The 13,264-nt window shown below is 40.1% G+C and overlaps 1 protein-coding gene across 2 annotated transcripts; it reads right to left on the reverse strand.

Moving 5' to 3' along the window:
- Positions 1-421: 421 nt before the first annotated feature.
- On the reverse strand, positions 422-6,000 carry LOC140581329 (uncharacterized). Of its 2 annotated transcripts, XM_072703756.1 has the most exons (3): positions 5,164-6,000; positions 5,016-5,081; positions 422-4,921 (listed from the first exon to the last, which is right to left on the reverse strand). In XM_072703756.1, the coding sequence occupies exon 3, from the start codon at positions 4,864-4,866 to the stop codon at positions 694-696; it is 4,173 nt and encodes a 1,390-aa protein (XP_072559857.1). In that variant the 5' UTR covers positions 4,867-4,921; positions 5,016-5,081; positions 5,164-6,000; the 3' UTR covers positions 422-693. The 2 variants fall into 2 exon arrangements, with proteins under 2 accessions (XP_072559857.1, XP_072559856.1); XM_072703755.1 differs by having other exon boundaries at positions 5,016-6,000.
- Positions 6,001-13,264: the final 7,264 nt, after the last annotated feature.

Genomic DNA, 13,264 nt, shown 5'->3' on the forward strand with positions numbered 1-13,264 from the left:
AGCGGCTGATGGGAAGCGTAACACCACACAATTTTTTTTACGGGTCCCCCTATGAAACAGTGACTCTGATTTAACAGCAATTCTTTAGTAAAATAGGTTTTCCCCGAAGAACTCGCCCCGGCGATTATCGCCGTAAACGGCAATTCTAAACGGTGATCAAAGTCGACCTCTCTCACGTCGCTACCCATCATCTTCCAAAAAAACACTGATGAAACGGTAAACACTACCCTATTGTTTTAAATCCTTTCCACACACACACACATACACACACACACACACACACACAAACCCAAAATGCGTGTATAAAAGTTTTTATAAAATCTTGTGATAAATGTACAAAACATTTTCGTACACAACTTACATTTTAAAACAAATGAACATCTTTGAAAAAAACAACTTTAAAAAACATCTTACTTTCATGATACATTTTAAAAAACTTTCACTTTAAAACATCTTACTTTCATGATACATTTTAAAAAAACATCTTTAGAAAAACTTTCATTTTAAAAAACAAATGTACATCTTACTTTGAAAAACTTTTCATTTTTAAAAAACATCTTACTATGAACATTTTAAAAAAACATCTTTGGAAAAACTTTTAAAACATCATACTATGAACATTTTTCATTTTAAAACAAATGAACATCTTTGGAAAAGCTTTTCATTTTAAAACATCTTTGAACATTTTACATTTCAGTAACCAAAAGGCAGAGTTTCCCCGCTAGTCAACAATCTGCGTTTGTCGTAGACGACCCTGACCTTTTTGTCTAGAGGCCTATTAAACAGTCGAAAACTTTTCATGTCGCGTTCGATTTTGTTGTAGTGCGTCATTATAGGGGGATCATTCCTACATCCACCGATGTAGTTTTCAATCAATCCAATCATACTGTCAAGGTTTACCTTTTGACAGGCTTCATAATTTAGAGTTATACCCTTACATTTCAACTGTGTTTTCCCGTTGTTGAGTCGGTAACAGTAACTTTTTGGTCCCAGCGCACCCCACGAAGCAATGTATTCGTCGGGGGCTAATTCGGACGTGAGCTCCCCCAGGTAATTGCCTAAGGTCGGCTCATATTCACCCGGCCTGCTTATGTACACGATGCTGTCTGTGTCGTGATACAGCACCCTACGCCCCAATTTTTCCAGTTCTTTGTAAAGCGTCAGCCGCCCCCACGCGGTAGTTTGACACGCTATGAATATGTTGGTCTTTCCCGGCGGCACTTTGTAGGAAGACCTGTATCGCCAGCGGATGAGGGCGACCTCGTCGTTGACAAACGCGAAGCTGGAAATCTCGTACAGCTCCGAGCATAAAAAATTAAAAAACTCCCCCGGGTCAGACACTATACATGTCTGGAGCATGTTGTTCCTCTGCGCCAGTTTACCCCACAGAGAGTTAAGCAGAAGCTTGGCCACCTGCCTCTTGCCACCGTTAGACACGATCTTATCGGGCTCCAATTGGATCCCCTCGCGCTCGAGATAGTTTTCAATGTAGTCCCTGCGACCCGCGTCATCGGTCGCGTCGTCGGGGTAGCCCGAAGCCTGCTGCTTCACTTTGAGAAAGGTTTTAATGTATTCTCTAAACAGGTCGCCGCTGGTCTGGGGAAAATGCCACACTTCGTGCACCTTCACGACAGTATAGCCCCTGTCTAAAGCCTGATTGAGCTCCGCAGAGACCCACACGCCGGTCAGCGCACGCTCTGCGTCAGAATGACCACAGCTCCCCTCTTGCCTGTTGTCGATCGCGCACGTCCTGCACAGTGTAAACACGAGTTTCCCATTTGGCAGTCTGCTGGGTAGGACGGGGAAAAACAGCTCGCGCGGGGTGTTCACAGTGGCTTTGATCAGGCCAAAGTATTCATTCAGAGGTTTAAAATTTGAATGAATGATTTCCGGGTGCCCCACGGGGAATTCACATTTAGCCAGAGTGTACGGGTACAGCGACGTGAAATCCACGTAGTGGACGCGCTCTTCCCCCGTGACGTCGTAACGCAGGCGAATCGCCGACGTCCGACCCCCAAACAGCGCTTCTCGCGGCCTAAGGGGGTCAGGGGGCTGAAAGTCTGACAGGAAACTCTGCACTTGTGGGTCGTGAGTTTTAGCGTGAGCCCATTCGTGTTCCCAGATGGATTCTACGTTCATATTAAACTCTTGGCGCAACACCTCGAGTTTTTCCCTTGTTTTAACGTACAGGGCACCGAAGCTCTCGCGGGTCAGGGGGCAGACATCGTGTTCATTGTTGCACTTTGGACAGCCGTGAAACTGGCAGCCTAGAAACTCGAAAGCCCATTTCTCTCCCTCTATCTCAGCGTATCCGTCTAGGTGAAAGCGCCCCACGCGCACTTCACCCCCGCGCAGCGCGTGTCGAATTTCTATGCCGCGCGTGCGGCCCACGAATTCCAGCCACTGGATCGAGACGTTGGAATAACTTTTGTATTGCCTCCTGTAATCCCAGACGTCCGGGATCGCGATCGTATCTCTGGGCAGGAAATTTGTCCTGTAAACCAGCAACGCGGCCGAAGCGATGGTCGCCGTGGAGAAGGGGTCGCAACCCGTGAGCGTTTCAAACTCCTGCAGGAAGCGCAAGCAGCCCTCTCTCAGAATCTCCACGTCGTTCTTACAGTAAGCGATCATCTCTTTGTGAAAATTAAAGGTCTGGTGCTTTACACCGTCGTACCATTGATAAAACTTGTCGCGTTCTTTGCAGGGCATTTGCTCGGGCCCATACTGATCGGGAGGAGGGTAGGGCCCCACGTAACTAAACTTTTCCATGTCTGTGAAATGATGCGGAAAATAGCCTTTTCGCATCTGAGTCGAGCACCCCATTGCATCGGGGATTTTTCTCAACGGCATGCTTAGAAAGCAGTGACTGTCGATGTACCTTTGCTCAAACACGCTGTCCAGGATGAGAATGATTTTATTCCCCTGTGACACCACACGCGGTTCCACTCCTTCCTTCACCATAGCGTTCAGTATTATGTAATTATCAAACGCCTTTCCATAGTGACTAATGAAACACGTCCCTGTATAGTAGGGCGTCCTGAAATGTCTGAGAAAGTGCAGCGCGCAGTCTGGCCCCTCGGCGGTCATTGTCTCATTCTGATCGGAGATGGCGCACACGTAAACCGGGATATGGGTACCCGAGCTCTGGGATGTTTCAAAGTCAAAAAACACATATTTGGGGGGCTTTTTACTGCCCTCGCCGCTTTGGGCGACCGCTTTCCCTTTGTTAGATTTCTCGATTGGATTTAAATAGCAGAGATGTGGGGTGGATATGTCTGATTCTGCTGACTGCAACTTAGCGTCGCATATATTACATTTTACTGTTTTACACGAGTGCGGTTTTGGGTTCTCGGGACTTTGGTAGTAGTTGAGCCCGCAAGCTTTGCATTTTTTGAACTTGTCACAGGGGCTAGCAATCTCACCCCTAATGGGGCAGACCCTCGGCGTACGGTGACGCTCGAAGCACATGTTATTTAAGCATCTGAGATTACACCGCTCACACACTATCCCCGGTGTGATTTCACCTTCTTTACAATTAGTCTGACAGACGCTGCAAAATTTTCTACAGCGATGAGAATGAGGCGAGTCGTACCCTTTGAAACAGCTAGTGCAAACGTAGCCGGCCCCTAAGAAGCCCTTGGCGCTTTTAATGCCGTAAAAATGCTCCTTGTGTAAAAAGAAATACACCACCCGTCTATCGTCGGTAGGTGTGGGTGTCTGGTAAATTTGGAGATTGTTTGAATAATGTTGTTGATAATACACCACTGCTTTGCAATCAATGATTTTCTCAAAATTGATAATGTCATTCAAAGCGACTGCGTAGTCGGGGGTGAAACCCGCTTTCTCCTGTAACTCCAGGCCGAGCTTTTCACCCTCGGCGTCAGTGAGGTTTCCGTGGAGCATATGCGCCAAGTTTATAGCGAAACACGCTCTGCTGTCGTTTTGTTTAATAATAAACATGTGTTTGGCTTTTTTAGAAATTATTTCTGAAGCTAACATGGTCTGTAGTTTACGTTTGTTTCCACCGCCGCGTGGGATATTTATTACGTCTACTATTACTTCTAGGTTGGAATCGTTTAAAATCTCTTGATTAGACTGAACCAGGCGATCCAACAATTGCTGGAAATCTGTCAGCTCCCCTTCCCCATACCGTACAATTTGCGACAACTCGTCGTTTAAAAAGTCACCGCGCAGGGTGACCTGAATATAAGCTCCCCATGCGGCGTAAGGTATCGCCTCATTCACAATATTTTGAAACCCCTCGATTACATTTTCATAGTACTCGCGGAAATTGGCTTCGTTTCTAGGTCGCGGAATATTTAGAATCCGCCTAATCTGTACATTATTGAATCTGCGGCGATGCACGACCCCGTCAGGCTGGTGATCCAAGTCACCACCGCCACCGTCCTGTTCAACATTTTCAAATTGCCCCAGTCCCAAGTCATTTTCAATCTCCTCGGCATCGAGAAGAAATTCTACGTCTGACAAGACTTCCCACAATTCAGAATCCGCGGGGGACCACGCGACCTCGTCGTCGGGCAGCACCGCTTCTGCTTCAGAGCCCCTTTCATTTAACATGCTTATTAATGTCTCTAAGGACGGTAGGAAACAGGGCTCTTGGACCCTGGATTCACCAGATGCCGCGGGTGGCGAGTCGTGTTGATAAACCGCATCATTTTCATCATTATTAGCGTTGTTGATGATGTCTATTTCATTTAATAACGCTTCGGGTATAGGCGCTGGTGGTGGTGGTGCTGACGAGTCGTGTTGATAAACCGCATCATTTTCATCATTATTACCGTTGTTGATGTTGTCCATTTCATTTAATAGCGCTTCGGGTAGAGGAGGGGGTGTTGCTCCGTCCATATCTGCTGATTCAGGTCTTGCGTAGATTTTCTCTTGACCGGTCCGCGCCGTCTCTCTTGTACATAGAAAACAGGGAATACCTATTATTAGAATAAGTTATTTTTAATGTATAGCGTTTATCATATGTATAAAAGAAATAATATACTCACTATATGGAGTTTTCTAACCGCAGCGTCTCCCGTAGAGAAAAAAACAAACCCAAAATAGCTGAATCTCTAAAAATAAAATAATTATTTTAAGTTATTTTATTGTATGGTGTTTATCATAAAACACGCATAAAAGAAATAATATACTCACTCTATGCAGGTCCCGAGTAGTTTTCTCTTTCCAGTAGGGCAAGGCCTTGATGATGATACTGGGTGTGGGGTACTTGTGTCTCTTTACCAAAGGAGTGAAACCCTTCTCGGCATACTAAAAATTTCTGTGGTTGGTTACTTTTTAGGATTCTTTAAGGAGAAATATACGTCCTGTCAAGTTTTATCTGTTGTCTATTTCGATGTACGTTTTAACTGCGTAGACGGTATGGGGGGAGTCGGGGGGAAAAGACAAAATTTACTGAAATACAAAATGTCAAACTTGATGTGTGGCGGGGAGTCGGGGGGAAAAGACAAAACTTTTAACAAAATTTACTGAAATACAAAGTGTCAAACTTGATCTGTGCCCCAAATTACAGTTTGACCGGGATTTGACCTATCGGGATGTACATAGGTTGCATGAGGAAAAACACAAGGCCAAACTGCTACTGCTGCAGGGGGGTGTCGGCTTTCACACACACACACACACACACACACAGATGGTCAAACTACTGCTAAGCGTTTTTTACTGGACGTCAGACCCAGCTCCTCCTCTCATTCTTAGCTCCAACTTGGTCATTCTCACAGGATTTCTTTCAGTCTCGCGCAGCACAACTCTCAGCTCTCCGGCATCGCTCTCTCCGAGTCCTTTGCGGATTATCCAAAGCCACGGGACCTTACCACGGTACCGCACCAGACACAGCATCGCTCTCTCAGAGCCCTTTTCTACAGATTCTCCAAAGCCACGGACCTTACCACGGTGGTACAGCGTACGCTCACACTCCATCAGGTAACCCACCCCCACTCAGACCCAGTGTTTGAGACCTTAACGCAACAACCCCCCCCTGCTCAGTCCCCTGCTCGGCACCCGGTGGATGCAGACAAAACAACACACTCATAAGCACTCTACTCAAATTAAAATAATAATAATTACATTATAATAAATAATTAAATTATAATAAATAATTAAATTATAATAATTATAATAAATAAATAAACTATATACAAATAAACCCCTATCCCAACGTCACAGCCAGGTGACGTCACGCCCCAGAACCGCCCATCCAGTGAACTTTTGACCCGTGACCTTTATGACCTTTGGGTCATAAATCTTTTTGAAAGAAGCGGTATTCTATCTCTCTCTCCTGCGCTTCCCCTATAAGAGTTCAACCTACCATTATAGGAAAACGTGTTTTCGTGACGAAATCATGACAAACTAACACAAAATGAAGATTTCATTATAACTTGACATTCTGAGTTGTTTTCATGAAACCTGCGCTTCCCCTATAAGAGTTCAACCTACCATTATAGGAAAACGTGTTTTCGTGAAGAAATCATGACAAACTAACACAAAATGAAGATTTCATTATAACTTGACATTCTGAGTTGTTTTCATGAAACCTGCGCTTCCCCTACAAGAGTTCGACCTACCATTATAGGAAAACGTGTTTTCGTGAAGAAATCATGACAAACTAACACAAAATGAAGATTTCATTATAACTTGACATTCTGAGTTTATTTCATGAAACCTGCGCTTCCCCTACAAGAGTTCGACCTACCATTATAGGAAAACGTGTTTTCGTGAAGAAATCATGACAAACTAACACAAAATGAAGATTTCATTATAACTTGACATTCTGAGTTGTTTTCTTGAAACCTGCGCTTCCCCTACAAGAGTTCAACCTACCATTATAGGAAAACGTGTTTTCGTGAAGAAATCATGACAAACTAACACAAAATGAAGATTTCATTATAACTTGACATTCTGAGTTCATTTCATGAAACCTGCGCTTCCCTACAAAGAGTTCGACCTACCATTATAGGAAAACGTGTTTTCGTGAAGAAATCATGACAAACTAACACAAAATGAAGATTTCATTATAACTTGACATTCTGAGTTGTTTTCATGAAACCTGCGCTTCCCCTACAAGAGTTCAACCTACCATTATTGGAAAACGTGTTTTCGTGAAGAAATCATAACAAACTAACACAAAATGAAGATTTCATTATAACTTGACATTCTGAGTTGTTTTCATGAAACCTGCGCTTCCCCTATAAGAGTTCAACCTACCATTATAGAAAACGTGTTTTCGTGAAGGAAATCATGACAAACTAACACAAAATGAAGATTTCATTATAACTTGACATTCTGAGTTGTTTTCATGAAACCTGCGCTTCCCCTATAAGAGTTCAACCTACCATTATAGAAAAACGTGTTTTCGTGAAGAAATCATGACAAACTAACACAAAATGAAGATTTCATTATAACTTGACATTCTGAGTTGTTTTCATGAAACCTGCGCTTCCCCTACAAGAGTTCAACCTACCATTATAGGAAAACGTGTTTTCGTGAAGAAATCATGACAAACTAACACAAAATGAAGATTTCATTATAACTTGACATTCTGAGTTGTTTTCATGAAACCTGCGCTTCCCTATAAGAGTTCAACCTACCATTATAGGAAAACGTGTTTTCGTGAAGAAATCATGACAAACTAACACAAAATGAAGATTTCATTATAACTTGACATTCTGAGTTGTTTTCATGAAACCTGCGCTTCCCCTACAAGAGTTCGACCTACCATTATAGGAAAACGTGTTTTCGTGAAGAAATCATGACAAACTAACACAAAATGAAGATTTCATTATAACTTGACATTCTGAGTTGTTTTCATGAAACCTGCGCTTCCCCTACAAGAGTTCGACCTACCATTATAGGAAAACGTGTTTTCGTGAAGAAATCATGACAAACTAACACAAAATGAAGATTTCATTATAACTTGACATTCTGAGTTGTTTTCATGAAACCTGCGCTTCCCCTACAAGAGTTCGACCTACCATTATAGGAAAACGTGTTTTCGTGAAGAAATCATGACAAACTAACACAAAATGAAGATTTCATTATAACTTGACATTCTGAGTTGTTTTCATGAAACCTGCGCTTCCCCTACAAGAGTTCGACCTACCATTATAGGAAAACGTGTTTTCGTGAAGAAATCATGACAAACTAACACAAAATGAAGATTTCATTATAACTTGACATTCTGAGTTGTTTTCATGAAACCTGCGCTTCCCCTACAAGAGTTCGACCTACCATTATTGGAAAACGTGTTTTCGTGAAGAAATCATGACAAACTAACACAAAATGAAGATTTCATTATAACTTGACATTCTGAGTTGTTTTCATGAAACCTGCGCTTCCCCTACAAGAGTTCGACCTACCATTATAGGAAAACGTGTTTTCGTGAAGAAATCATGACAAACTAACACAAAATGAAGATTTCATTATAACTTGACATTCTGAGTTGTTTTCATGAAACCTGCGCTTCCCCTATAAGAGTTCAACCTACCATTATAGGAAAACGTGTTTTCGTGAAGAAATCATGACAAACTAACACAAAATGAAGATTTCATTATAACTTGACATTCTGAGTTGTTTTCATGAAACCTGCGCTTCCCCTATAAGAGTTCAACCTACCATTATAGAAAAACGTGTTTTCGTGAAGAAATCATGACAAACTAACACAAAATGAAGATTTCATTATAACTTGACATTCTGAGTTGTTTTCATGAAACCTGCGCTTCCCCTACAAGAGTTCAACCTACCATTATAGGAAAACGTGTTTTCGTGAAGAAATCATGACAAACTAACACAAAATGAAGATTTCATTATAACTTGACATTCTGAGTTGTTTTCATGAACCTGCGCTTCCCCTACAAGAGTTCAACCTACCATTATAGGAAAACGTGTTTTCGTGAAGAAATCATGACAAACTAACACAAAATGAAGATTTCATTATAACTTGACATTCTGAGTTTATTTCATGAAACCTGCGCTTCCCCTACAAGAGTTCAACCTACCATTATAGGAAAACGTGTTTTCGTGAAGAAATCATGACAAACTAACACAAAATGAAGATTTCATTATAACTTGACATTCTGAGTTGTTTTCATGAAACCTGCGCTTCCCCTACAAGAGTTCAACCTACCATTATTGGAAAACGTGTTTTCGTGAAGAAATCATGACAAACTAACACAAAATGAAGATTTCATTATAACTTGACATTCTGAGTTGTTTTCATGAAACCTGCGCTTCCCCTATAAGAGTTCAACCTACCATTATAGAAAAACGTGTTTTCGTGAAGAAATCATGACAAACTAACACAAAATGAAGATTTCATTATAACTTGACATTCTGAGTTGTTTTCATGAAACCTGCGCTTCCCCTACAAGAGTTCAACCTACCATTATAGGAAAACGTGTTTTCGTGAAGAAATCATGACAAACTAACACAAAATGAAGATTTCATTATAACTTGACATTCTGAGTTGTTTTCATGAAACCTGCGCTTCCCCTATAGAGTTCAACCTACCATTATAGGAAAACGTGTTTTCGTGAAGAAATCATGACAAACTAACACAAAATGAAGATTTCATTATAACTTGACATTCTGAGTTGTTTTCATGAAACCTGCGCTTCCCCTATAAGAGTTCAACTACCATTATAGGAAACGTGTTTTCGTGAAGAAATCATGACAAACTAACACAAAATGAAGATTTCATTATAACTTGACATTCTGAGTTGTTTTCATGAAACCTGCGCTTCCCCTACAAGAGTTCGACCTACCATTATAGGAAAACGTGTTTTCGTGAAGAAATCATGACAAACTAACACAAAATTAAGATTTCATTATAACTTGACATTCTGAGTTGTTTTCATGAAACCTGCGCTTCCCCTACAAGAGTTCGACCTACCATTATAGGAAAACGTGTTTTCGTGACGAAATCATGACAAACTAACACAAAATGAAGATTTCATTATAACTTGACATTCTGAGTTGTTTTCATGAAACCTGCGCTTCCCCTATAAGAGTTCAACCTACCATTATAGGAAAACGTGTTTTCGTGAAGAAATCATGACAAACTAACACAAATGAAGATTTCATTATAACTTGACATTCTGAGTTGTTTTCATGAAACCTGCGCTTCCCCTACAAGAGTTCGACCTACCATTATAGGAAAACGTGTTTTCGTGAAGAAATCATGACAAACTAACACAAAATGAAGATTTCATTATAACTTGACATTCTGAGTTGTTTTCATGAAACCTGCGCTTCCCCTATAAGAGTTCAACCTACCATTATAGGAAAACGTGTTTTCGTGAAGAAATCATGACAAACTAACACAAAATGAAGATTTCATTATAACTTGACATTCTGAGTTGTTTTCATGAAACCTGCGCTTCCCCTATAAGAGTTCAACCTACCATTATAGGAAAACGTGTTTTCGTGAAGAAATCATGACAAACTAACACAAAATGAAGATTTCATTATAACTTGACATTCTGAGTTGTTTTCATGAAACCTGCGCTTCCCCTACAAGAGTTCGACCTACCATTATAGGAAAACGTGTTTTCGTGAAGGAAATCATGACAAACTAACACAAAATGAAGATTTCATTATAACTTGACATTCTGAGTTGTTTTCATGAAACCTGCGCTTCCCCTACAAGAGTTCGACCTACCATTATAGGAAAACGTGTTTTCGTGAAGAAATCATGACAAACTAACACAAAATGAAGATTTCATTATAACTTGACATTCTGAGTTGTTTTCATGAAACCTGCGCTTCCCCTACAAGAGTTCGACCTAACATTATAGGAAAACGTGTTTTCGTGAAGAAATCATGACAAACTAACACAAAAATGAAGATTTCATTATAACTTGACATTCTGAGTTGTTTTCATGAAACCTGCGCTTCCCCTACAAGAGTTCGACCTACCATTATAGGAAAACGTGTTTTCGTGAAGAAATCATGACAAACTAACACAAAATGAAGATTTCATTATAACTTGACATTCTGAGTTGTTTTCATGAAACCTGCGCTTCCCCTACAAGAGTTCGACCTACCATTATAGGAAAACGTGTTTTCGTGAAGAAATCATGACAAACTAACACAAAATGAAGATTTCATTATAACTTGACATTCTGAGTTGTTTTCATGAAACCTGCGCTTCCCCTACAAGAGTTCGACCTACCATTATTGGAAAACGTGTTTTCGTGAAGAAATCATGACAAACTAACACAAAATGAAGATTTCATTATAACTTGACATTCTGAGTTGTTTTCATGAAACCTGCGCTTCCCCTATAAGAGTTCAACCTACCATTATAGAAAAACGTGTTTTCGTGAAGAAATCATGACAAACTAACACAAAATGAAGATTTCATTATAACTTGACATTCTGAGTTGTTTTCATGAAACCTGCGCTTCCCCTACAAGAGTTCAACCAACCATTATAGGAAAACGTGTTTTCGTGAAGAAATCATGACAAACTAACACAAAATGAAGATTTCATTATAACTTGACATTCTGAGTTGTTTTTCATGAAACCTGCGCTTCCCCTATAAGAGTTCAACCTACCATTATAGGAAAACGTGTTTTCGTGAAGAAATCATGACAAACTAACACAAAATGAAGATTTCATTATAACTTGACATTCTGAGTTGTTTTCATGAAACCTGCGCTTCCCCTATAAGAGTTCAACCTACCATTATAGGAAAACGTGTTTTCGTGAAGAAATCATGACAAACTAACACAAAATGAAGATTTCATTATAACTTGACATTCTGAGTTGTTTTCATGAAACCTGCGCTTCCCCTACAAGAGTTCGACCTAACATTATAGGAAAACGTGTTTTCGTGAAGAAATCATGACAAACTAACACAAAATTAAGATTTCATTATAACTTGACATTCTGAGTAGTTTTCATGAAACCTGCGCTTCCCCTACAAGAGTTCAACCTACCATTATAGGAAAACGTGTTTTCGTGACGAAATCATGACAAACTAACACAAAATGAAGATTTCATTATAACTTGACATTCTGAGTTGTTTTCATGAAACCTGCGCTTCCCCTATAAGAGTTCAACCTACCATTATAGGAAAACGTGTTTTCGTGAAGAAATCTAACAAACTAACACAAAATGAAGATTTCATTATAACTTGACATTCTGAGTTGTTTTCATGAAACCTGCGCTTCCCCTACAAGAGTTCAACCTACCATTATAGGAAAACGTGTTTTCGTGAAGAAATCATGACAAACTAACACAAAATGAAGATTTCATTATAACTTGACATTCTGAGTTGTTTTCATGAAACCTGCGCTTCCCCTACAAGAGTTCGACCTACCATTATTGGAAAACGTGTTTTCGTGAAGAAATCATGACAAACTAACACAAAATGAAGATTTCATTATAACTTGACATTCTGAGTTGTTTTCATGAAATCTGCGCTTCCCCTATAAGAGTTCAACCTACCATTATAGAAAAACGTGTTTTCGTGAAGAAATCATGACAAACTAACACAAAATGAAGATTTCATTATAACTTGACATTCTGAGTTGTTTTCATGAAACCTGCGCTTCCCCTACAAGAGTTCAACCTACCATTATAGGAAAACGTGTTTTCGTGAAGAAATCATGACAAACTAACACAAAATGAAGATTTCATTATAACTTGACATTCTGAGTTGTTTTCATGAAACCTGCGCTTCCCCTACAAGAGTTCGACCTACCATTATAGGAAAACGTGTTTTCGTGAAGAAATCATGACAAACTAACACAAAATGAAGATTTCATTATAACTTGACATTCTGAGTTGTTTTCATGAAACCTGCGCTTCCCCTACAAGAGTTCGACCTACCATTATAGGAAAACGTGTTTTCGTGAAGAAATCATGACAAACTAACACAAAATGAAGAATTCATTATAACTTGACATTCTGAGTTGTTTTCATGAAACCTGCGCTTCCCCTATAAGAGTTCAACCTACCATTATAGAGAAACGTGTTTTCGTGAAGAAATCATGACAAACTAACACAAAATGAAGATTTCATTATAACTTGACATTCTGAGTTGTTTTCATGAAACCTGCGCTTCCCCTATAAGAGTTCAACCTACCATTATAGGAAAACGTGTTTTCGTGAAGAAATCATGACAAACTAACACAAAATGAAGATTTCATTATAACTTGACATTCTGAGTTGTTTTCATGAAACCTGCGCTTCCCCTACAAGAGTTCGACCTAACATTATAGGAAAACGTGTTTTC

The sequence above is a fragment of the Paramormyrops kingsleyae genome, chromosome 20 (genome assembly GCF_048594095.1).
Source record: "Paramormyrops kingsleyae isolate MSU_618 chromosome 20, PKINGS_0.4, whole genome shotgun sequence".
NCBI lineage: Eukaryota > Metazoa > Chordata > Actinopteri > Osteoglossiformes > Mormyridae > Paramormyrops > Paramormyrops kingsleyae.